At 40.1% G+C, this 25,216-nt stretch overlaps 2 protein-coding genes across 2 annotated transcripts in view; both read left to right on the plus strand.

Moving 5' to 3' along the window:
- The window catches only part of LOC311148031 (tumor necrosis factor receptor superfamily member 14-like), a 48,252-nt gene extending 34,319 nt beyond the window's left edge, over nt 1–13,933 (plus strand). The window contains exon 10 of the mRNA XM_084184921.1: nt 11,834–13,933. Coding sequence (XP_084041047.1) covers nt 11,834–11,874 — 41 coding nt within the window. The 3' untranslated portion in view covers nt 11,875–13,933. The remainder of the gene's footprint in view (nt 1–11,833) is intronic.
- Nucleotides 2,044–25,216, plus strand: part of LOC311148027 (tumor necrosis factor receptor superfamily member 5-like) — a 120,731-nt gene continuing 97,558 nt past the window's right edge. Inside the window, exon 1 of the mRNA XM_084184913.1 lies at nt 2,044–2,071. The gene's annotated coding sequence lies outside the window, so the exon portion shown is untranslated. The remainder of the gene's footprint in view (nt 2,072–25,216) is intronic.

Below are 25,216 nucleotides of genomic sequence, written 5' to 3' on the forward strand. Positions count from 1 at the left end.
ACAGCCCCGTACGTCCTGTGCTGATGCCTCACACATATTGTGTGGAAATAGGCATTCAGCCAGGACGGGTTGTGTCAGCTCTCCGCTCCAGACCTCCAGTCCGCCTCCACAGTCCGGCCCGGCCCGTTCCGGCACCCCGCAACAAGCCAGTGGTGCGTGTTCCCAGTCCAGTCCGGCCTGTTCCTGTCCCTCGCACCAAGCCAGTGGTGCGCGTCGCCAGCCCGGTCCGGCCTGTTCCTGTCCCTCGCACCAAGCCAGTGGTGTGCGTCGTCAGCCCGGTCCGGCCCGTTCCTGCTCCCCGCACCAAGCCAGTGGTGCGTGTCGTCAGCCCGGTCCGGCCCGTTCCTGCTCCCCGCACCAAGCCAGTGGTGCGTGTGTCCAGTCCGGCACGGCCCGTGCCTGTTCCACCGGTGCCTGGTCCGGCACCGGTCAGCTGCTCCACTCCGGAGCCAGAGCAATCCGCTCCACCGGGGTCCGGTCCAACTCCAGTCAGCGGATCCACTCCGGAGCCAGAGCAATCCGCTCCACCGGTGTCCAGTCCAGCTCCGGCCAGCGGCTCCAGTCCGGAGCCGGTAAGGTTTGATCCACCGTCGTCGGGTCCAGCTCCAGTCAGCGGGACCAGACCAGGGGCACAACGGGGAGGTGGAGAGAAGGTGGTGGTCACGCCCGGAGCCGGATCCGCCTCCGAGGCGGAATGCCCACCCGGCCCCTACCCTGTTGTGTTTGTGTGGCGCGGTCGCAGTCCGCGCCTTTGGGGTGGGGTACTGTCACGCCCTGGCTCTGGGGACTCTTAAATGTTGAGCCAGGGTGTGGATTGTCTATGTTTAGTTTTCTATGTTTTTTGTTCTAGATCGTTTAGATCTATGTTGGCCAGGGTGGTTCCCAATCAGAGGCAGCTGTAGCTCGTTGTCTCTGATTGGGGACCATACTTAGGCAGCCTGTTTGGCACTAGTCGGTGTGGGATCTTGTTCCGTAAAGGTTTGTTTTGTGTAACCTCAGAACTTCACGTATCGTTTGTTTGTTGTTTTGTTTGTGTTGTGTACTACAATAGAAATGTACGCTTATCACGCTGCGCCTTGGTTCCACGAGTCATTAAACGATCGTGACATTCTCTCTCTGACTATTGACTGGATTCCTTGTCATTTCGGTCAGTAAAACAAACTATCAACTAAGAGTGATTAAATGTGAATTGAAAAATGTAATTATTATTGTAGAAAGCAGTGATAGGCGACTTCTATCTTAATAATAATTTAGATGTTAGACGACCAGTACTTATGTTGACATTTTACAAAGATCATATGAGAGAGAAAAAAGTCAATGGGACAATTTTTTTATTTTTATCATATAGTTTACAATATTTATGGTTATTACATAGAAGGTTTTAACATTCCATCTCAATTAATACAGTTTTGCTTTGAGACTGCTATCATAAAGATGAAACACGTTCTCTCTATGGCTGCTAATGTCATAGAGTGGTTGTTCCATAGAAATAAAATGAATTGCCAGGGTTAGAGGTTCCAAGTCCATTATATATTCATTCTATGTAAATTGTTTGTTAGCCTACCACAGAGATCCTATTAAATTATGTATATAATTATTTAAATCTAAACAATCGCGTTTGAGGGACACATTCAGAATGAATGAGATTGAGGTTAATAATTTGGTACACTGTTTAGATTGAGCACATCTAAACGAAATCTACACTTTGTCATGACGACATAAACAGATGGATGTGTTCCAGTCAAGTATGGCCATACCATCTATTGTCTGATTTGGCGATCTGGAGTGTAGGTCATTGTATTAAAAGCGTTATGATAATGTGATAGTGTGTGATCCCATATCTCCAGTGAAGGTTTATATAGATATGACGCGTTCCTACACGAAGTTAAATCATGTCGAAACATTTTATGTTACCCACCAATAGAATGTAGGCTTTTACCAAATTGACAGGAGTTTCATGACTTATTTTTCTGGGATGGTTTATCAGTTTATCAGTAGCCTCCCACTTTTCGTTATTTGGAAAGTCAAAGTGAAAGAAAAGTACAATAGTCCAAATGCGAACCAAGGCAGGGTAAGATATGGATTATTTGTGTATATGTAGAAATAGCCTTCTTAACATGTTCCGTGCAGTAACTGGAGAGAAAAAAAATATTGATGAATGACTGTATTTGTAATTTGACGACAAGGCTGTTCTCTCCCTGTTTTCTTCAATGTCTGTTCTTCCTCTGGTGACTCAACTGCCTTCTGATTTGAAAGTGCGATGCTGAACTCAGTCGAATTTTACCTGTTCTTGAAAAATGAAAAGCTTTGGCCTTGTCGTTTTCAAGAAATATAATTAAAAGCTTGCTTGTTTGAATCAAAAAAATGGACGAAATATTAGCCTATAGCTATATATTTAGTTAATGGGTGTTATAATAAAGACCATAGGCAGATCTTGAGTTTCAAGTTTGGGGCTCTTACAATTTATTTCCACATATCTGCGTGCCAGTTATTATTATTTTTATATGCACATTTTAATGGAACAGTTTCATTTCAATAATAACGTTTTCGTTTCTCAAAAGTATTGTCACGTGGTTAATCATAAAAATCTGAATTAAAATGATAAAAATCAAAAAGTTAAAATTCAACTAATGGAAAGAGCACCACCCTTTGCCATATGAACACATTCAAATTAAATAAAATCAAGCTTTATTTATACAGCACATTTTAGACAAGGAATGCAATGCAATGTGCTTCACAGGAAAAAAAAACTATAAAGACAATTAAAATAAAAACTGTAATATTTACTAGACAACAAACATAAGAGGATAGAAAACAAAAGAATAACAATAAAACTGAATGTCTAAAAAGCACCCTGAGGAAAAGCAAAGCTACAAAGGTGTGTTTTAAGATCTCTTTTAAATATGTCCACAGATTCGTCCCCCCTCAGGTTCTCTGGCAGGCTATTCCAGAGGCTGGGGGCATAATAACTACAGGCTGACTCTTCATGCCTCTTACATTTTTACACTTTAGTCATATGGCAGACGCTCTTATCCAGAGCGACTTACAGTTAGTGAGTGCATACATTTTCATACTGGCCCCCTGTGGGAATCGAACCCACAACGCTTGGTCATAGGCTTTGGGATAGTTAAAAGGCTGGTGCCACAGGCTCTGAGGGAGCTACTTAGCCTAGCGGTTAAGAGTGTTGGGCCAGTAACTGAAAGGTCACTGGTTTGAATCCCTGAGACGAATAGGTGGAATAAAAATATATTTTAAAAAGTCTGTCTGTGCCCTTGAGCAAGGCTTCTATAAGTCTAAAGGATAGTTAAAAGGCCAGTGCCAGAGGACCTACTGGGTACATAACTCAAAAGCATGTCTACATAATTGTGGATTGATTTAAAAACCAAAAGAAGAATCTTAACATTAATTCTTAAACTCACCGGCAACCGGTGTAATGTGTGATCTTAGGAGAGCATTACTGTAGTCAATACTGATTATAATGAAAGCATGGGTGAGGTTCTCTGTATCAGCCTGAGAGAGAAACGGACGCACAATGGCAATGTTCCTCAGGTGGTAAAAAGCTATTTTGGTCACATTCCCAATGTGTGATTCGTATTTGTATTTGTATTTATTAAGGATCCCCATTAGCTGCTGCAACATTAAGGCAATTATATACTATTTAAAATATTACATGACATTACATTTCATAACACTCTACCCAATACATTTAGTGTGTTCCCTCACGCCACTACTCTACGCATCACGTATCTACAATACAACATCCATGTGTATGTGTGTGTAGAGTTTGTGTCTTATCTTTTTGTGTGTCTGTGCCTGTGTGTCTATTCACAGTCCCCGCTGTTCCATAAGGTGTATTTCTATCTGCTTTTTAAATCTGATTCTACTGCTTGCATCAGTTACCTGATGTGGAATAGAGTTCCATGTAGCCATGGCTCTATGTAGTACTGTGCGCCTCCCATAGTCTGTTCTGGACTTGGGGACTGTGAAGAGACCTTTGGTGGCATGTCTTGTATGGAGGGGTATGCATGGATGTCTGAGCTGTGTGCTAGTAGTTTAACAGACACCTCGGTGCATTCAGCTTGTCAATACTTCTTACAAAAACAAGTAGTGATGAAGTAAATCTCTCTTCCACTTTGAGCCATGAGAGATTTACATGCATGTTATTAATGTTAGCTATCCGTGTACATTTAAGGGCCAGCCGTGCTGCCCTGTTCTGAGCCAATTGTAATTTACAGAGATCTCTCTTTGTGGCACCTGACCACATGACTGAACAGTAGTCCAGGTGCGACAAAACTAGATACTGTAGGACCTGCCTTGTTGCTACTGTTGTTAAAAAGGCGGAGGAGCACTTTATTATGGACAGACTTCTCCCAATCTTAGCTACTGTTGTATCAACATGTTTTGACCATTACAGTTTACAATCCAGGGTTACTCCAAGCAGTTTAGGCACCTCAACTTGCTCAATTTCCACATTATTTATTACAAGATTTAGTTGAGGTTTAGGGTTTAGTGAATGATTTGTCCCAAATACTATGCTTTTAGTTTTTGAAATATTTAGGACTAACTTATTCCTTGCCATCCATTCTGAAACTGACTGCAGCTCTTTGTTAAGTGTTGCAGTGATTTCAATCGCTGTAGTAGCTGACGTGTATAGTGTTGAGTCATCCGCATACATAGACACACTGGCTTTACTCAAGGCCAGTGGCATAACATTAGTAAAGATAGAAAAAAGTAAGGGGCCTAGACAGCTACACTGGGGAATTATGTTGGAGAGGCTTCCATTAAAGAACACCATCTGTGTTCTGTTAGACAGGTAACTCTTTATCCACAATATAGCAGGAGGTGTAAAGCCATAACACATGTGTTTTCCATCAGCAGACTATGAGCGATAATGTTAAAAGCCGCACTAAAGTCTAACAAAACAGCTCCCACAATCTTTGTATCATCAATTTCTCTCAGCCAATCATCAGTCATTTGTGTAAGTGCCGTATTTTTTGAATGTCCTTCCCTATAAGCATGCTGAAAGTCTGTTGTCAATTGAGTTCAGAATCTAAAATAACACCTAGGTTTTTTACCTGGTGTTTTATATTTATTGCCCGTTATTGAGCTTTGGCTCCAACTGTCACGATTTCTGCCGAGGCTGCCTCCCCTCCTTGTACGGGCAGGTTTCGGCGTTCGTCGTCACCGGCTTAATAGCCACTGCCACTCTGCCTAAGGCCAACAAATAAAAACAGTAGAAAATATCCTGATGAAAATGCAGGTTCTTTCAATCGCATTAATCTCTACTCCGCTTGTCTGCCTCTCTTTCTATTGGTCTTGACTTGAGCTATCACTAGTGAAGTGCAACATTATATCAACTCAGGAGGTTGGTGTGTTCAGCCACAGGTGCTCCCTCAACGTTATCAGCACAGAGAAACCACACATGCTCACTGCTCACAAAAAAATGTAAAGACACAAATGATGGCAGACACAATAGGAGTAGTTATAGCAATAGGAGTAGTTATAGCAATAGGAGTAGTTATAGCAATAGGAGTAGTTATAGCAATAGGAGTAGTTATAGCAATAGGAGTAGTTATAGCAATAGGAGTAGTTATAGCAATAGGAGTAGTTATAGCAATAGGAGTAGTTATAGCAATAGGAGTAGTTATAGCAATAGGAGTAGTAATAGCAATAGGAGTAGTTATAGCAATAGGAGTAGTTATAGCAATAGGAGTAGTTATAGCAATATGAGTAGTTATAGCAATAGGAGTAGTTATAGCAATAGGAGTAGTTATAGCAATAGGAGTAGTTATAGCAATAGGAGTAGTTATAGCAATAGGAGTAGTTATAGCAATAGGAGTAGTTATAACAATAGGAGTAGTTATAGCAATAGGAGTAGTTATAGCAATAGCAATCCATCCAAATAGTTATAGCAATCCATCCAAAAAAGCAGTCTGGGACAAAAAGAGCCAGTTATAGCAGGAGCCATATCTCTTTGAAAGCTTTTTTTCCTTTTCTTTCTCTCTCTCCCTCCCTCCCTTCCTTCTCTCTCTCTCTCTCTCTCTCTCTCTCTCTTGCTCGCTGTCTCCCTCCCTCTCTCTCTCTCTTTCTCTCTCCCTCTCTCTCTCTCTCTCTCTTGCTCGCTGTCTCCCTCTATCTTTCTCTCTCCCGCTCCCTCTGTCAAAGTGATTCATTGAAAACGTTTTTATAAAAAAGGAATGGAGAGACTGAGTTGCACAACGAGAGATTAAGGCTGTTTCTAGAACAATGTTCCTTTTGTTCTTGTAACTTGAACCTCCTGCAGTTGCAGGAGAAAATTTAACTTTGAGGAGAGTGAGGCTGCCAGTTGGGGTTCCCAGGGGCGAGGGAGGAGGTTGGCAGGTTCATTTTTTACTACCACTGATCTCTATCTCTCTGTCCTGCACATGGATGGATGTGAGAGCGGATCCCATCCCACACAGATAGAACATAGGTTCTACTCTAGCATCAAGACTAGAGACAAGGGAGGTGGACTCCATAGTAATCAGGGTCTCGCCCTTCTATTTCTGTTCCGTTCCTCGCAGAATGAAAACTGGTTGTCGTGGGTCTTTGAGAAGGTGATCGTGGTCATGGTTTGTTTCTTTGTCTGCCCCATTGTCAACTCCATGGCCCAGAGCTATGCCAAGCGCCAGAAAATCAAAAAGAATAATGTATGCACTAACTGTAAGTCGCTCTGGATAAGAGCGTCTGCTAAATGACGTAAATGTAAATGTAAATGAGTAGTTATAGCAATAGGAGTAGTTATAGCAATAGGAGTAGTTATAGCAATAGGAGTAGTTATAGCAATAGGAGTAGTTATAGCAATAGGAGTAGTTGTAGCAATAGGAGTAGTTATAGCAATAGGAGTAGTTATAGCAATAGGAGTAGTTATAGCAATAGTAGTTATAGCAATAGGAGTAGTTATAGCAATAGGAGTAGTTATAGCAATAGGGGCGGCAGGTAGCTTAGTGGTTAAGAGCGTTGTGCCAGTAACTGAAAGGTCGCTGGTTCTAATCCCCGAGCCAACTAGGTGAAAAATATGTCGATGTGCCCTTGAGCAAGGCACTTAACCCTAATTGCACATGTAAGTCGCTCTGGATAAGAGCGTCTGCTAAATGACTAAAAATTAGTAGTTATAGGAGTAGTTATAGCAAGTGCATTGCTGTTCTCTCTACTAAATAACCTGGCAGTATTCATTCCAGTCCTAACAAATAATTAATGTCTGGGGGAAAAAAGAACCTGGACACTTAGGAGAAACACGCTGGTGGGCCAAGGATGCTGCTCTGAAGAAGGTCTTTGGATTATTTGGCGACCCACCATATGCAAGAGATGGAGAGTCAATAGCCAACTGTACGTGTCAAGGCCAGAGCATTAACAGAGGCCCTGCTCAAGGTACGAGACAATCCTCACTGCCCAAACATTTCTGTGTATATTTGAGGAAACATACCCTCTCTCCAAGTACCTACAACCCAGTGGCATGGACATCCTGACAGCAGGATGGTATTGGGAACACAAGAGGCTCTGCAAAATAATGTGAGGGACTTCGATGCTGTGAAGAGGGCCACGGAGAGCTTTGTGCAGTGGGCCACTGACAAGCTGCAAGAACAGGACGAAGACCCCAAACAGGAAGTGCAAGCTGAGATGCCTCAGAAAAGAACAAGGAAAGGAAGCCCATGCATGGGGAGTTGGCTCAGGATGAGACTGACAGAGATGCAGAGAGGGTCTACAAGACTAAGGTGCACTTTGTCATCACAAGGCACTTTGTACACATGCTTTGCTTATCTGGACCCCAGCAGGTTCTCAGAGATAAAATATAATGGATTGCCCCAGACATCACTTGCTAAACTAAGCAAACTCTTGCTTCAGTTTGCCAGCCGAGCAGCTGTCAGCACTTTGCAGTGTGAGTTGACCAGTCTTGCCGGTCAATGGGAGAGCGTGAAAACATCAGCAGTGGAGAAGGACACAACCAGGAATGTGAGTGAGATACCAGCGGATGGACATGATGAAGAACAAGTGGAGAGGATGAATAAAAGTTCATGTAAGAACTGTGCTGTATGTTGTTATCAACTTCTATGGTGGTACATCTTGTTGACAGAGGCTTACCATGTTATAGGCCTGGGGTACAAGTTCCTACTCACCCTGTCTGTCATCCAGGTAACCTGTGAGAGGAGCTTCTCTACTCTCAAATTCATAAAACATCGACTCAGGAGCACCCTGATCCTACGATCACTTGGAGGCATTATGCTGATGACAACTGAAAAGGAAATCCTTATGGTCCTGGATACAGATTATGTCATTGACAGGGTGACAGAGAAGAGTGAACTGCTGTGACGCCAGCTGACAAAAGGGTAGGGAGGGCAGAGAGACAGCAGAGGAGAACAAGAAGAAACAGAGACAGACAGACAGACAGACAGACAGACAGACAGACAGACAGACAGACAGACAGACAGACAGACAGACAGACAGACAGACAGACAGACAGACAGACAGACAGACAGAGTGACAGACAGCAGAGGAGAATCACAGACAGGCAGACAGACAGACAGACAGACAGACAGACAGACAGACAGACAGACAGACAGACAGACAGACAGACAGACAGACAGACAGACAGACAGACAGACAGACAGACAGACAGACAGCAGAGGAGAATCACAGACAGAGAGACAGTGACAGCAGAGATGCATAGACAGACAGCACGACAGGGAGAAAACAGACTCAGAGGCCCAGTTATAGTGGTGAGTTGTATCTCCAGACTCCAGTGATGTCTTAACATGTATTTGTTTTAAACATGATCTGGTTAAAAATGGAGGAAGACCATGTTTCTTCAGTCACTGGTATACACAGCAGGTTAGGAGAGTTAGGTTAAGGTTAGGAAATGGAGTTAGGGTTAGCGAAAATGCTCTCCTAACCTGCTACAAAAATCACTTCCGGTCATAGCTGTATCAAGTGTCAAAGATGGCAGCATTCTCTAATAACTACTTGCCTAATTCTGTTTCATACTTCTCAAAGTTGATAACTCGCTTATTTGTTTTTTTTGTCAGTGATGTCAATTTACAAATTGAAAGGAATATATTGACATCTATTAAAATACATTAATTCTACAGGTCAGTTCATCTCCATACTTCAAAACTCCTAAGAACTTCATAAATCCAGTGTGTGGGTCTTCCAGTGAGTTGGAGAGGATTGAGGAACCATGGCACAGTTTGAAACCTTGATATGGACTGTAAGTGAAACATTTCTGATTTGCACATTTTGTGGCTTGGCATGTTAAAAAAAAAAAAAAAAAGTGATCAATGTAAATATGTCCTTTATGAAATATGAATCAGTTATTAGCCAACTAGTTTTAGTTAACATTTGACTGAGAGACGTACATTTCACTAACATTTATTGACTGAATTTGCAGATAACAGGTTATCTTGGGTTTGGTGTCATCTTTAAATGTAATGTATGCTGATGCTGATGTTTTATTTCTTCTCTATTTGCAGATACCTATCACTTTTATACTTCTAAACATTGAACCCTGTTTCACATATGATCGCCTCATCTATAAATTAGGCGATAGAGATTGCATAATGTGTTGGCCTGGTAAGGACCTTGTGTATTATTATGAGGGGTTAATTATAATAATAACAACAATAATAATAATAATAACAATAACAATACCAACATTTAATTATTTTCTGGGGGGGGTTTTCAACAGGATATCGTGTATATAGTCATTGTACTAAATCTACACGTACACCTTCCTGTGTGCCCTGTATTAACTCCACATTCCTTGATGAGCCCAGTGGTAAAACAACATGCAACAACTGTACCACATGTGATCCAGGTGAGAATTATGTGTTCTGGGCATAAACACTGAGCTACTTTACTATATCAGCTGTTGTTTTAATGAAATACAACAGGTTTTACATTTAGCTTCAGATACCAAGTGACATGTTTTCTCCATAGGTTTGGGTTTGATGGTAAAGCAGCCATGTAGACTTTCATCAGACACTGTCTGTGGGACACTGGAGGGGTTCTACTGTCTAGACCCAACTAAGGATGGTTGTAGAGCAGCCCAGAGACACAGCAGCTGTAAACCTGGTCAATACATCAGCCACACAGGTTGGTCTTCTGTCTCACTCATTATACTAATTGTGTTGTCATAATTCAATTGAGTCAAGTTGTTAACTTCAGTGTGAATAATCATTAACAGTTAATGGAATTAAATAAATGGGGGGGGGGGACGAATACAATTTGTAATTAATATTTCAACATATATTTGTGCAGGAACAACATCTACAGATACTGTGTGCGCTGACTGCCCTGGTGATACTTATTCAGATGGATCATTAACATCTTGTCAACCACACACAGAGTAAGTGTGGACATGATTAGTTAGCTCAAATGGTTAAGATATAAAAATACAATCATTATCCTCAAATAGAAACTTAAAAAAACATACCTCTATTTATGTCTTTGACATAGATGTGAATTCTTGGAAATTGAACCAGGAACTCCTTGGTCGGATTCAGAATGCGGAGTAATCTCACTTCCCACAGCTGGAACCACAGCGGGAACCACAGCTGGAACCACAGCTGGAACCACAGCTGGAACCATAGCTTGTGTTCTGATATGTTTCCTGATAGCCACCATAGCTGGTGTTTGTTTATTTATAGTGAGAACAAGATACATGGTGAGAAGAAGAGAAATAGTGTGAACAAGACAAAACTTTGGTAAGATTACTGGAGTTTTATCTGTACCATTCATTGTTTTCAAAGCCTGTGATACTCAGTATATTCTGTGAATGCTACATGTTCTATTTCTCATAGTGTAGATTACTGTTTGTTAACGTCATGGTTACACAGTATGTTTATTACAATATTGGACATCTGACTTTTTTATAGGCCCTCAAATACTGACACAGGTATGTTTGGAAATCTATGAATATCTTTCATCACATTGTGTTACTAAGTCATCTTTTTAGCTGTGAAATTTGAATTTAATGGGCCATTTTCCCAGACAATAGATGTTATGATGAGTTTCTGGTATTTAGAAGTGAGGATGCAAGAATATACTTAGACACTTAGGTGGGGAGTTCATATAAGTATTTATTTGATCACGGGCCCGTGCATTGGCATAACAAACGGCGATAGCTTTGCCCCATGTCATTCCAACTACCACACAGAAATCTCTCAGCCCTTTATACCCTCTCAGTTAGGCGTTTCTTCAACCACATCTGGCCATCGTCAATGCACACTACCCATTCTATGTCATGACCTCGTAGCCCTAAGCAGGACGTTCCCTCCGTACATCGTTCTATTATAAACACCGCTATCCTCCCTGGACAGATTGAAATGTCCTGCTTCAGACTCCGTGGCACCAATAACCACTCCTTCTTACTAACTTTAACCTAGTTATACACAGCCATATGAAATGACATCATAATAACATCATAACAATAGACCTCCATTGAATGTGCTTCTTTGTCCAGGACTGGGCTTAATCTCTGTCCGGGATACTGGCCCAATGTGTTTGACTAATTACTGATTCTATCTGATAGACATCCCCAGATCAGGAAATATCAATGCTGTCTGTGGGAACTTGAAAAGGTAAGGCACACCTTCAAGATTTTCTATCTATGTATATGGAATAGTTTTTATGAGTTAAAAGAATTTCAAACATATTTATAAGTAAATGTATATGATATATTACTTAATCAAGTCATCAATGCTATGACAAATGATATGATCCAAGAATATAGGACTCTGGATACAAGCAATTGTTCTACAAATCATTGTCCAGAACGTAATTGAATTACTGATAAATTATTAATGAATTCTCTCCCCAGATTCAAGCCTCCATCACTGTCAAGGACTCAACATTCTGTAAGCTGTGGTCCACTGGCTGGCTGGTCCAGCCATCTATAGTGTATTTTAACACTACATGTTAAATGTGATATTGTAGAATCTGGTTGGTATAAAAACAGGATTCTATACCACATTCAAATAATATGACCTTTGGGTAGAGGATCACTGTGCCCTGACAATGACTATTATGTGGCTTAGTGTATGAATCATATACATTAGCTTCCACCCACACTGGAACACGTGTATCAGCTTCTGCCTACAGCCTGTTCTAAAATGAAAAGGACCATGTGATGAGGATTAGGAACCAGCATCGGTAGGTGAGAACCCTCTGCTCTGTCCAGGGGAAAGTCAAATATGTTCATAACTTCAGGACCACAACGTCTGTCAGCCCATACTATGGAACTCCAAATGGGACTTGATAATATCTTGAGACACAGATTACTGGATACTGGTGCAGGATGCAACGTTAGCTTGGGGAAGATGCCCCAGAAATGAGAAACATCGTCAAAATGATGGGAAGGAAAATTCAAATAGATAACTTTACACTACAAGGACATCAACATCACACTCATAGAAGCAGACAAGGACATCAACATCACGCTCATAGAAGCAGACAAGGACATCAACATCACGCTCATAGAACCAGACAAGGACATCAACATCACGCTCATAGAAGCAGACAAGGACATCAACATCACGCTCATAGAAGCAGACAAGGACATCAACATCACGCTCATAGAAGCAGACAAAGACATCAACATCACGCTCATAGAACCAGACAAGGACATCATCATCACGCTCATAGAACCAGACAAGGACATCAACAAGCAGATACAACCTCACTATGGACTGTATGGATCACAGAAGCGTGGAAAATACAACATTTCGGAACTATCCTGAACTGCTTCCCCTCCTATCTCACATATAGGTGAGAATAAGTATTGTAGAAGAGTGCAGGTCCACTCAGTCACCGGTGGTGTCCCCCACCCTGGTCATCCTCTCCGTACTTCCTCTCAGTTATGTTAATCAGGTGACTTAGGGTCCTCTTCCACAGTTTTTCGGATGACATGCATGTCTACATCTAAACGGCCCCTAATCCCTCAAAGTACAGGCTTGGTTGAAGCTCTATATTCTACATGTGAGCAGACGCAAAACTGAAGCCATACCAAGTTGGCACAATGTTTTATTCTTTTATTTAGATTTGTTTGCCATGGGGCAGAGAGAAAACATTTCTGTTTTATAGCTAATCATGTTATTCTACACATTTTGCCATGAGGCTGAGACAACATTTAGCCTTATTAATGCTAATTTCCTGTTTATAAAAAATCATGGCAAATGACGTGTTCATATGCTATCTGTGGATCCTGACCTCCGGGGGGACCCTAAACAAAAAATACAATATATACTGTATACTGTGTATATAAATATTATTAAATTTTCTGTTCAGGGCCCCAAATAATTTGTGGAGATACAATGACTATTGGATTCATAGCCTACCTGTCCTCAAAATGTGAAGTTATCACATTTACTATGTCCTAGTTAAACTGAAGAGGCTAGTTGACTAGAGGAGAAATTTAACAGCTGGTTACAAAGAGATAATTATATTTTTGGCACCATGTTTGTCCATCACAGTCTTTATCAGTTGACTACTACATAACTACAGGTTTCGCTACAATCTTTTGTATCCCCAACTGTTTACAGAAATATGAGGTAGGCCATAAGATACATTAGAACTTATGCTGTGACTTCAAAATCACCAAATGACCTGTGAAGATGTCAACATTATCCAGCAAGTTCTTTACAGAAAAAAAACAAGTAGTATAACCAAGGTTTTACGCTGTGCAATATTCCCAATTGGGATAATATCATTTTATTTAGAGAGGAATGTTGTCTAATGTTGAGGGATTTGTACAAAGACTGAGTCAATTTTACAGACAAACTTGTCCTGAAAATGAACACGACAAAAAATATTTAGATTTTTTTTCTAAATTTTTCACTAAATGTTTATCTAATGGATGTACTTATTGAAGGTTAAATATAATACTGTAAGATGTTCAATTAAATGTGGTTTTGCCAAACAATGTACACTTCCTGTGTTTATTATTTGAAATGCATGGAGGACATCTACAAAACAAAAACTGTCAGTATTTCATGCTGTTTTAAAGTTAGCAAATTGTCATGCCCACCATTCCTGGGTAAATGCTTCTATTAGCATGGGAAATGACCATATTTATTATTTTAGTAAATATTGCACATTTAGAGCAGTACTGAACTGTAAATTAAAGCACCACTATTACACCAGACTGCTACAACATTATTGACCTCATGAACTCCTGAATGTCACTATTCTATGAATCCAAGTCAGAGGGTTATTTACCCAGTCTCATTCTGCAAAAGCATTTTAATTTCATACAATGTGCACTAATAACATTACATGACTGCCCTCTAGAGGTTACCCCAAATGAAATCAGTGGTAAATAACAAGGCAGGAAGCATGTGAAAGACAACCGCTTAGAATGGCCTGGAAGAGATGGATAACTAAACTAAACGGGTGTCAAGATGTATTATTTGAAACGCATGGAGGACGCCTGCTTCAAAAAATAATCCTTGTCCCAGTTTCAGTTTCAGCTGTGTCAATAGCCCCTCTGTGTGTGACATTAGACATTCTTCTGTGGTGTTGGAGCTGCTGCTTTCTCTCATTAGTTCTTTTTCTGTGGTGTTGGGGCTGCTGATTTCTCTAATTAGATCTTCTTCTGTGGAGTTGGAGCTGCTGCTTTAACTCATTAGATTTTCTTCTCTGGTGTTGGAGCTGCTGCTTTCTCTCATTAGATCTTCTTCTGTGGTGTTGGAGCTGCTGCTTTCACTCCCCCCAGTCTCCGCTTTAGCTCCTTGTACCTCACAGAGTAAGAGGAGGGATGTTCTCTCCTTTCTGCTGCAGTGTTTGGTAGAATTTTGTCATCAATTATTTTCTAAAATGAAATAATATTTAACACATAAAGCTCCCAAATCGTCATGGCCACAGTTTATGGCTACATGCTAGAAAAGGCAACCATTAGTCAGGGTGTCATAAAACGTGGGTATCTGGTAAAGGGGTGTTTCAACAGTGGGTAGCCTATCTGGTATTCCGTTGATTCAAGGGTTTTAACCTTTTAGGAATCTGGTATCTACAGGGTACAAAAAATGGACCTGGACATATACACAGCTTGTTACACAGTGATTTGTCCCAAACTGTCCCCAGACCGAATCTCCCCAAAGGTACCTGTATAGTGGGGGGAAGAGCCTGATCACTGACTTCAGTTTGGGGTTGTTTGGCTCCAGGAGAAGAGCCTGATCACTGACTTCAGTTTGGGGTTGTTTGGCTCCAGGAGAAGAGCCTGATCACTGACTTCAGTTTGGGGTTGTTTGGCTCCAGGAGAAGAGAACACAGCCTGGATGATCTTCAATCTCAGCCTCTCATGATGGAAGACATGGAACCAGGTTTAATTATGACTTAATAAACAATAAACCTATAATTAGTAGTTGATCTACTTAACTCTTTATACATCCTTCATTAAGTATGCCTTACTATTAATACTTTACATGACTGCTATAGAAATGTTTGTGGTCAGATGCACATCCTTAAAAACATACAGTAGGTGCTGGGCTAAGAAATTCTACATAAAAAGGATAGAAGCGTTGTCATTAAAGGTGGTTGTAAAGTGCATATACAGTGTTAAGGCCATTCTGTTCTTTTTATAACTACATCACTGGTGACTACATCATTGGTGACTACATCATTGGAGACTACATCATTGGAGACTACATCACTGGTGACTACATCACTGGTGACTACATCATTGGAGACTACATCACTGGTGACTACATCACTGGTGACTACATCATTGGTGACTACATCACTGGTGACTACATCATTGGTGACTACATCATTGGTGACTACATCACTGATGACTACATCATTGGTGACTACATCATTGGTGACTACATCATTGGTCACTACATCATTGGTGACTACATCACTGATGACTACATCATTGATCACTACATCATTGGTGACTACATCATTGGTGACTACACCATTGCATACGGTGACAGCATGATAAGGATGACTATGAATGAGGAGAGAGGTCAGTCATACCCTGGTCTGTACTCCAGATGACTATGAATGAGGAGAGAGGTCAGTCATAAACTGGTCTTTATCTACTCCAGATGACTATGAATGAGGAGAGAGGTCAGTCATACCCTGGTCTGTACTCCAGATGACTATGAATGAGGTGAGAGGTCAGTCATACCCTGGTCTGTTCTCCAGATGACTATGAATGAGGAGAGAGGTCAGTCATACCCTGGTCTGTACTCCAGATGACTATGAATGAGGAGAGAGGTCAGTCATACCCTGGTCTGTACTCCAGATGACTATGAATGAGGAGAGAGGTCAGTCATACCCTGGTCTGTACTCCAGATGACTATGAATGAGGAGAGAGGTCAGTCATACCCTGGTCTGTATCTACTCCAGAGCCACTAGGCTGTTGTTGCTCTGCAGGTTCAGAGAGTCAATGGACTCCTGGCAGACCTGGACCTCTCTCCTCAGGCTCCTCTGGGCTTCTCTCTCCACCTTCTGCGCCTGGCTGAGCTGCTTTGTCTGACCTTTGACCCCAGCTACTTCCTTTTTCCTCTGGGACAATCCCTCCTGGAGCTGGACTACAACCTGTAGTAGAACCCCCCCCCCCCCCCCCCCCCCCAAGTGACATCAGTAAGGGATCATAGCTTTCATCTGGTCAGTTTATGTCATGGAAAGAGCAGGTGTTCATAATGTTTTGTACACTCAGTGTATGTATTTACACATTTGGTAGATACATACACTTCTAACAAACATGATCTTGAATGTGAAACAAATATCCAACTATAACAGTATATATTTACAATGTATTAATAAGGCTGAAAATATGACATTGGTACTTTCTCGCTTGGACGTTAAACTATTTATCTTTTTTTTTTTTTTTAGGGGGTAGTTCAGCTTTAATATTGTAGATAGATTGTCACTTCCATAAATGTAATTGTCTGCATCACTTCCAATCCCCCATATGTTTTTTGTGTTTTTTTTCTCTCGCATATATATATATATATATACACATATATATATACACATACATACATATATATATACATACATATCCTTTAAAAATATATATATTTCCCTGTATTACTTTCCAACCCCACCATCCCCTCCCTAATTGGAGTAAACTAGTGAACAACAATGCTTAGGCCTCTACTTCATGCATATACATACTATATACATTTTATGGACACAGTCAATAATTATATTTTGTTTGTTTTTACTCCTGAACTTCCTCCGATCATTTTCATGATGTCCATCTGGTATGCTTCTATATGCCATATCTTTCTAACTGTGCTCTTTCACAAAAGCTCACAATATATAACCTATATACTTATTATGGACACAGCATGTCTTACACTAGTTATCTTGTTGTTATTAGTTGTTGTTATTAGTCCCATCCTTCAGATCCATTCAACACCTCCCATCTATCTCTTAACACCATCCATATTGGATTTCTATTTGCCATATATTTTTCAACTGTACTGTGATGTTTTACAAAAGTTCTGAACCTTTCTATTCTCATAGTTTCTACAGTTTGTGAAATGAAAATAAACATCTTTGCTAAAAGGATTATTATATTATTGATCGATTGACTATGACTTTTCAGATCACCCAGTAGTGCTATCTGCAGGGTCAGCTCCATGCAAATATTGCAATCCTTCAGCCATTCCTGGACCTGTGTCCAGAAACAAGCTACAAATGGACAGTACCAAAACAAATGATCTAATGATTCTGTCTCTTCACAGCCAAATCTGCAGAGCTGGGAAGATTGTATCCCCCATACAAATAACATTCTATTGGTAGCAAGAATTTTATATAATAATTTAAATTGAAAAATTCTAAGTTTTGAATCCGGCGTCGTTTTGCGTATCAGTTCATAAACACTATGCCATTGAATCGGAACGTCTAAAAACTCTTCCCAACTATTTTGCAATCTATATGGGACGGCTGTCAATCTTTTGGTCCTTAAATGAAACTGGTAAACTTTTTTATTTAACACAATTTTCTTTAACCAATTATGTTCTTTAATGTAAGGCCGACAGACAAGTTCCTTACTTTTTCCTCCTTCCACTTTCCTCCACTTCCATCCCCACATTTTTGCGGTAATGCTGCAATTATTTGGTTGTAATTTTGGGTAGAGCAGACATTTCCATATGTTTTTGTTAGCTGTGTGTGCGACATAACTCCACCATTCCTACCGATAATATCATTTACGAAGATTATACCTTTTTTAAACATTTTCTCAAAAAATAAAGTTTTTTTAATCAATTAGTATATTTGAGTTTAACCACAATATTTGTTGCAATATTTGTTCTGTCATTTCTGGAGGATTAAATTGAAATTGCAACCAACTTTCTATGGCTTGTTTTAGAAATAGTGATATTTGGGAGATTATTTCCTTTTGAAATACCTGAAAGTGAGGGGTTGTAATCTGAATAAAGGGAAAATGTCCCTTCTTGAACATTGGGTGAGACAATCTTACTAGTTTGCTAGAGAACCAGTTCGGATTTAAGTATAATTTTTGTATGACTGAAGCTTTTAGTGATAGGTCTAATGCTTTAATGTTTAATAATTTCTGTCCTCCTAATTGTTATTCATTATATAAATAGGCCCGTTTAATTTTGTCTGGCTTGCCGTTCCAAATAAAATTGAATATTTTTTTCTCATATAATTTCAAAAACTGTTCGCTAGGCGTAGGCAAGACCATAAGCAAATAGGTAAACTGGGATAATACTAAAGAGTTAATCAGGGTGATTTTTCCACAAATTGACAGGTATTTACGTCTCCATGGTAGCAAGATCTTATCCATCTTTACTAACTTTCTACTAAAAACTTTTGGAGTGAGATCATTTATTTCTTTTGGGATATGTATTGTGTATTTTTTAGTGATCCAATACGTAATATAGTACATTTATCATAATTTGGTTGTAATCCAGAGAGGTTAGAAAATGTATCTAGATCCTCTATGAGGCTGTGGAGGGATTCTAGTTGTGGATAAAAAAAAAAAAACATGAATCATCAGCGTACAATGACACCTTTGTTTTTAAGCCCTGGATTTCTAATCCCTTGATATTATTGTTGGATATGATTTTAATAGCTAACATCTCGATGGCCACAATAAATAGATATGCCGATAGTGGACAACCTTGTTTCATTCCTCTTGACAGTTTAAAACTTTCTGAGAAATAGCCATTATTTACTATTTTACACCTAGGATTACTATACATGATTTTAACCCAATTTATAAGAGATTGTCCAAAATTGAAACGCTCCAGGCATTTATATATAAACCCCAGTCGTACTTTATCAAATGCCTTTTCGAAGTCTGCTATGAATAGTAGGACTGGCTTCCCAGATTTTTCATAGTGTTCTATTGTACGTGCCTTATATTATCTCCAATATATCTTCCATGTAAAAAACCTGTCTGATTAGAATGAATAATGTCCGACAATACCTTTTTAATTCTATGCGCTATACATTTTGCTAGAATTTTTGCATCACATCACTGAAGTGTAAGCGGCCTCCAATTTTGTAAATGGACTGGATCTTTATATTTCCCAGTTGTGTCCTGTTTCAGTAATAATGAAATCAGACCTTCTTCTTGAGAGTCTGATAATCTACCATTTACATAGGAGTGGTTAAAACATGCTAATAACGGTCCTCTGAGTATATCAAAAAAGGTTTGGTATACCTCGACTGGTATGCCATCCAACCCTGGAGTTTTCCAGGACTTAAAGTCTTTAATTGCATCCAAAAGTTCCTCCTCTGTAATTTTCACCTTCACATGAGTCTTTCTGTATGGCTGTTAATTTCACATTATTAATAGAAAAAAATCCCTACAATTAGCTTCAGTTAGAGGAGATGGAGGCGACTGAAACGAAAACATATGCTTAAAGTACTTTGCATCCTCCTTCAAAATATCATTTGGTGAATCATAGGTGACTCCGTCATTTGTAACCAGTTTTAGTAAATTCTTTTTAGTAGCATTTCTATGTTGAAGATTTTAAAATAATTTGGTGCATTTTTCCCCATATTCCATCCAGTTTGCTTTATTTTTATAATTCATCACACTTGATCTTTCTTGAATAAGTTTCTCAATTTCTTTTTGTTTTTCCTAATTTAGTCTGAGCCTCTATGTTACAGTTTTTATTGCTATCCAGCTGTTCTGTTAGACCTTGATGAAAGTGAGAGAGAGTTTCATCATAGCGCTTGATGGTTTTTGCGACTGCACTTGAAGAAACTTTAAAAGTTCTTGAAATGTTCTGGATTGACTGACCTTCATGTCTTAAAGTAATGTTGGACTGTCATTTCTCTTTGCTTATTTGAGCTGTTCTTGCCATAATATGGACTTGGTCTTTCACCAAATAGGTCTATCTTCTGTATACCACCCCTACCTTATCACAACACAACTGATTGGCTCAAACGCATTAAGAAGGAAAGAAATTCCACAAATTAACTTTTAACAAGGCACACCTGTTCATTGAAATGCATTCCAGGTGACTACCTCATGAAGCTGGTTGAGAGAATGCCAAGACTGTGCAAAGCTGTCATCAAGGCAAAGGGTGGCTACTTTGAAGAATCTCAAATCTCAAATATATTTTGATTTGTTTAACACTTTTTGGGTTACTACATGATTCCATATGTGTTATTTCATAGTTTTGATGTCTTCACTATTATTCTACAATGTAGAAAATAGTAAAAATGAAGAAAAACCCTGGAATGAGTAAGTGTGTCCAAACTTTTGACTGGTACTGTATTTTATATAATTGTAAATATAACATCAATATGTTGATAATCAGATTTCCCCCATTGGCATATATTCATGGCTGCTAAGGGAAGCCAGGCTTCCCCAAAAAATTAACCGGCCAAAAAATTAACAATTATATTTTGTCTCTCTGTGTTTCATAATTTTCCTTCAATTCATAAAAGTCTGAATGTATCTCACCGGAGGAAGCATCTGAGTGAGCGAAACTGCACCCCTCTGTCTCTGTAGGTGTAGCCCATCTATCTGATGCTGTCTGGTCAATTAGTTTGACATTGTTGCCGCCCGTAGCATTGAATGCAAGGGAAGCTAGTGAGCATTTGGCCTCCCTTGATTAAAAAAAAGTATAAAATAATAGCCAATCAGCATTGAGCTAAACTGAGTGAGCTCAACTGTGAATGGTTCTGGTGCACCCAAAAAAATGTGTCAATGGAAGTCAGTTTAGATTTGGCTTCAACTGAAAAATGTTTTTGTCTTTGTCATCCGGTGGCTAGCTAGCTAGTTAAAACCAGCCCTTTCCTAAATTAGTCATGGATGGAGATAAGGATTTGGACTTGTGATTTTACTTAATTCTCTGTAATGGCCAATGATTATAACGGTGATTCTGATCCAACCATTAATTCATACATCGTGCCTCTGGCCTGAGAGGATGGAAGATGTGGTAGGCTATACCCACCTAGCAAAATGTAGTTGAAAAGATGACTATGCCTGACGTACAATCTATGTTTGGTTTTGGTTGAAAGTTTCAACGACTTGAAAACAACTTAATTTCAACGTACTTACAGCCTCAAATCAAATCAAAATCAAATCAAATGTTTATTTGTCACATGCCAAATACAACAGGTGTAGACCTTACAGTGAAATGCTACTTACAAGCCCTTAACCAGCAATGCAGTTTTAAGAAATCATTTATTTATTTTTATCACAAAAAAAGACTATATAAAATAATACGAAATAAAAGTAACAAATAATTAAAGAGCAGCAGTAAAAATAACAATTGCGAGGCTATATACGGGGGTACCGATACCGAGTCAATGTAGTGCCTTGCGGTCGGCGGCCGAGCAGTTGCCATACCAGGCAGTGATGCAACCAGTCAGGATGCTCTCGATGGTGCAGCTGTAGAACCTTCACCCCTCTGGACATCGAGGGGGCCCCGGCATACTCTGTCCGTTCCATCCTGAATGTGAGGCATCGGGTGGGGGCCTTCAGTACCTCGTGGAGTGGGACTGATACGGTCAAGAGGAGCGGTGCTGGGTCCCGGTGAGGGATATCCTCTATCCCACCCTTTTGAGGGATTTCCATCTTCACCATCCGGCTCGCTGCTGGCCATCCGGCCTCCTGTCCGTCCCCGAGGCTGGTGTCGGCGCACTGCTGGAGCTGCGCGTCAACGGGGGGAACTGTCACGACTTCCTCCGAAGCTACTTCCTCTCCTTGTTCGGGCAGGCTTCGGCGTTGGTCGTCACCGGCCTTCTAGCCACTGCCGCTCCTCATCTCATCATTCCATTTGTTTTGTCTTGTTTACTACACACACCTGGTTTCCCTCATCATGTGTAAGTGTTCCCTCTGGCCCCTTGTCTTTGTGTGTGATTGTTTATTGTGGAGGTTAGTTTAGCTCGGTGGAGCTCTTGAATTTTGTATCGCCGGGATATTCACCCATGTGCCTTGCTGTTTCCAGTGCACCGTATATTTCCGCACTGGAGTGTTTGATGCATTGCTGCGTACCGCTGTGTCAACGGAATAAACCTGTTATTCTGTGAATTACCCTCCTGCGCCTGACTCCTTCAAATCACATCACCACACTGAGTCTGGGTTTGATTATGATACTGCTATATCTTACCTATCCAGCTCTGAGTCTGGGTTTGATTATGATACTGCTATCTCTTACCTATCCAGCGCTGAGTCTGGGTTTGATTATGATACTGCTATCTCTTACCTATCCAGCTCTGAGTCTGGGTTTGATTATGATACTGCTATCTCTTACCTATCCAGCGCTGAGTCTGGGTTTGATTATGATACTGCTATCTCTTACCTATCCAGGTCTGAGTCTGGGTTTGATTATGATACTGCTATCTCTTACCTATCCAGCTCTGAGTATGGGTTTGATTATGATACTGCTATCTCTTACCTATCCAGCTCTGAGTCTGGGTTTGATTATGATAATGCTATCCTTTACCTATCCAGCGCTGAGTCAGCTCCTGATTTCTGGGACCCTGAAGCAGACTGGGATGGTACTGCCTGAGAGGGTACAGTCTGCCCTTTGACCTCTTGAGGAGGATCCAATGTCATCAAGCGGCTTTGTTTGTTCATCAGACTCAATAGTCTACAGTGGCTTCCTCTATCTCCTTTCTTTCATTGTCACTGATCTGAACAGGAGATAAGTGAAAGCATTATGGTATTTGTTTTACCATCTGTCTGAGTAGTCTTGAGAAATTCATCATAACAATCCTGCTAAACTGCAAATAGTTATATTGTTGTTGGACTAATTTAACTTTAAATCCATTTGTCCAGAAATAGAAAACAAGAAGAGGGGGGAGTTTTATGAGGAAGGAAACCTTGGCCTACAGCTTAGTGTTAAAACCTCATGTACAGTTGTGTAACAGGGACTGTTAGGGATGGGTAAGTTTTAAAAGTCTATTGCTCTTTCATTTGTTCAGTTAGATGATTTGCATCTAGTTGTAGGTTATAACTATGTGTTTTGTGGGGGGATGATAAGACTGTCAACTGTAAATGATATGTCTATGGTAAAAAGGTGCTTTTGGGTGAATATGTTTCACTCAGAACTGTGGATAGAAGTGTATTTACTTGCTGGAAGTAGAACAGGTTTCACAAGGGAAAAAAAGAAGTGATACTATCTAGGCTACATTTCTAGGGCCAATTCAGCAGAACATTTTTGAATTCATGCATATCGTGCAGTTGAAAGTCATGCTGACAAACAACCTTAATGATTAGTACAACTTGTGTTCTAATTTTGTATTGTGCGGGCGCCGCGTGTGGGTTCAGTGGCCTTTTAGTGTTGTTCCTCTCCTTTCCCAGGGTTCCCAGTTCACCACAAGTTTCCCTGTTTAACAGACACAATCACTGTCACCATGCAGGCTACCAATTCCTGTGGAGATGTCTTATAGTTAAAAGCAGGGCTTGAATTGAGGGGGTATGTGAGGATATATGCCTAACTCTTGTTATAGAGACGGGCTAAAAGCATATGTACCCCTTGTTTGCTCAGCCTTAGAAAAAAAACAACGGTCCAGATTATATAAACGGTCTAGGCTATGATTAACTCCACGATTTTTGTTGCATAGTCCACTAGCCTATCGAAGGTCTTGCCCGCCCTCAACATGGGTTCTTGGTAGGCCTATAGGCTAATGAAAACATTCCCTTTTAAATGAAAAGCAAGTGTCATTATCACAGGAAAATATGGTTGTTTTATTAAAGTCTCCACAATTTAGAATATTAGTGGTAGGCTATGCCTATAGCAAAATACCAAAAAGATAGACTCGGTATAGAAGCGGTATTCATAGACCAAACAGCTTTAACAGATAAACACATGTTTTTATTCTGGAGAATCGCATTAAATCAGGCTATTCATTTCAGTGCAGTTGCGTTCTTACGCATACCCTTAGCCTAAACGGAACCGGAAACACCCCAGCCTATTTGGATCACAGATCATGACAAAGCCTGCACATTTCAGCTCTATTTCTCATTGATTTAGCCCAGTATCGCCTACACATTTGATACACATGAAGGCCTATATTTAATCTGGATTTCACAAACAATAGCCTGACTAGGATCCTTTGACGTTTCCCCTCAGCCATATGTGTTCACAATTAGGCTCAATGTAGTCTTATTAATAAGCTTAGAATGTTTTCCAAAAAAATTGCATAGGCTAACCATTGGGATTAATTATATTTACTATCTTCTGCTTTGTATGAATAAACAGGCATCGGTAATTTTTTAAATAATCAATTGGTTTTTCGATGCTCCGCATGGGCCGTTAGATTTTTCATTAGTTTTCCATAAATTACTAATGTAGTGGAAGAATGAGAGAAGGTGATATACTCGCGATTGGTGACTGGCTGGCGTGCGAGGCCCAGCATGATGACTCAATCACGATTTATGAAATTGTCTGGATGGCAGACCATCTGTGGACTATTGCAAGGTTCAAACATACCTTATCTGTGGTGATCTCTAAGAAGAGACATTCCCATCAACACAATCTCACACTCAATTCGTGCAAATATGTACAAAAAGTATTGCAGCAGATTTTGTGTGTTTTGTGCATTGTTGTGTGGCTTAATTTGTGTGAAAAGACACGAATTTCGTGTGACTTAATTTGTAGGAAAATACACACATTTTTGTGCAACTTAATTCATAGGAAGAAAAATAATTCTGGGGGCAAACTTCGGAACAATCTTTTGAACATTATTGGAGCAATGCATGATGGGCAATGGTGTTCTACACTGCCTTTTTTTGTGTCCCACATTTATTTATATA

This window comes from Coregonus lavaretus, assembly GCF_964263955.1.
Source record: "Coregonus lavaretus genome assembly, chromosome: 20".
In the NCBI taxonomy this organism is placed as follows: domain Eukaryota; kingdom Metazoa; phylum Chordata; class Actinopteri; order Salmoniformes; family Salmonidae; genus Coregonus; species Coregonus lavaretus.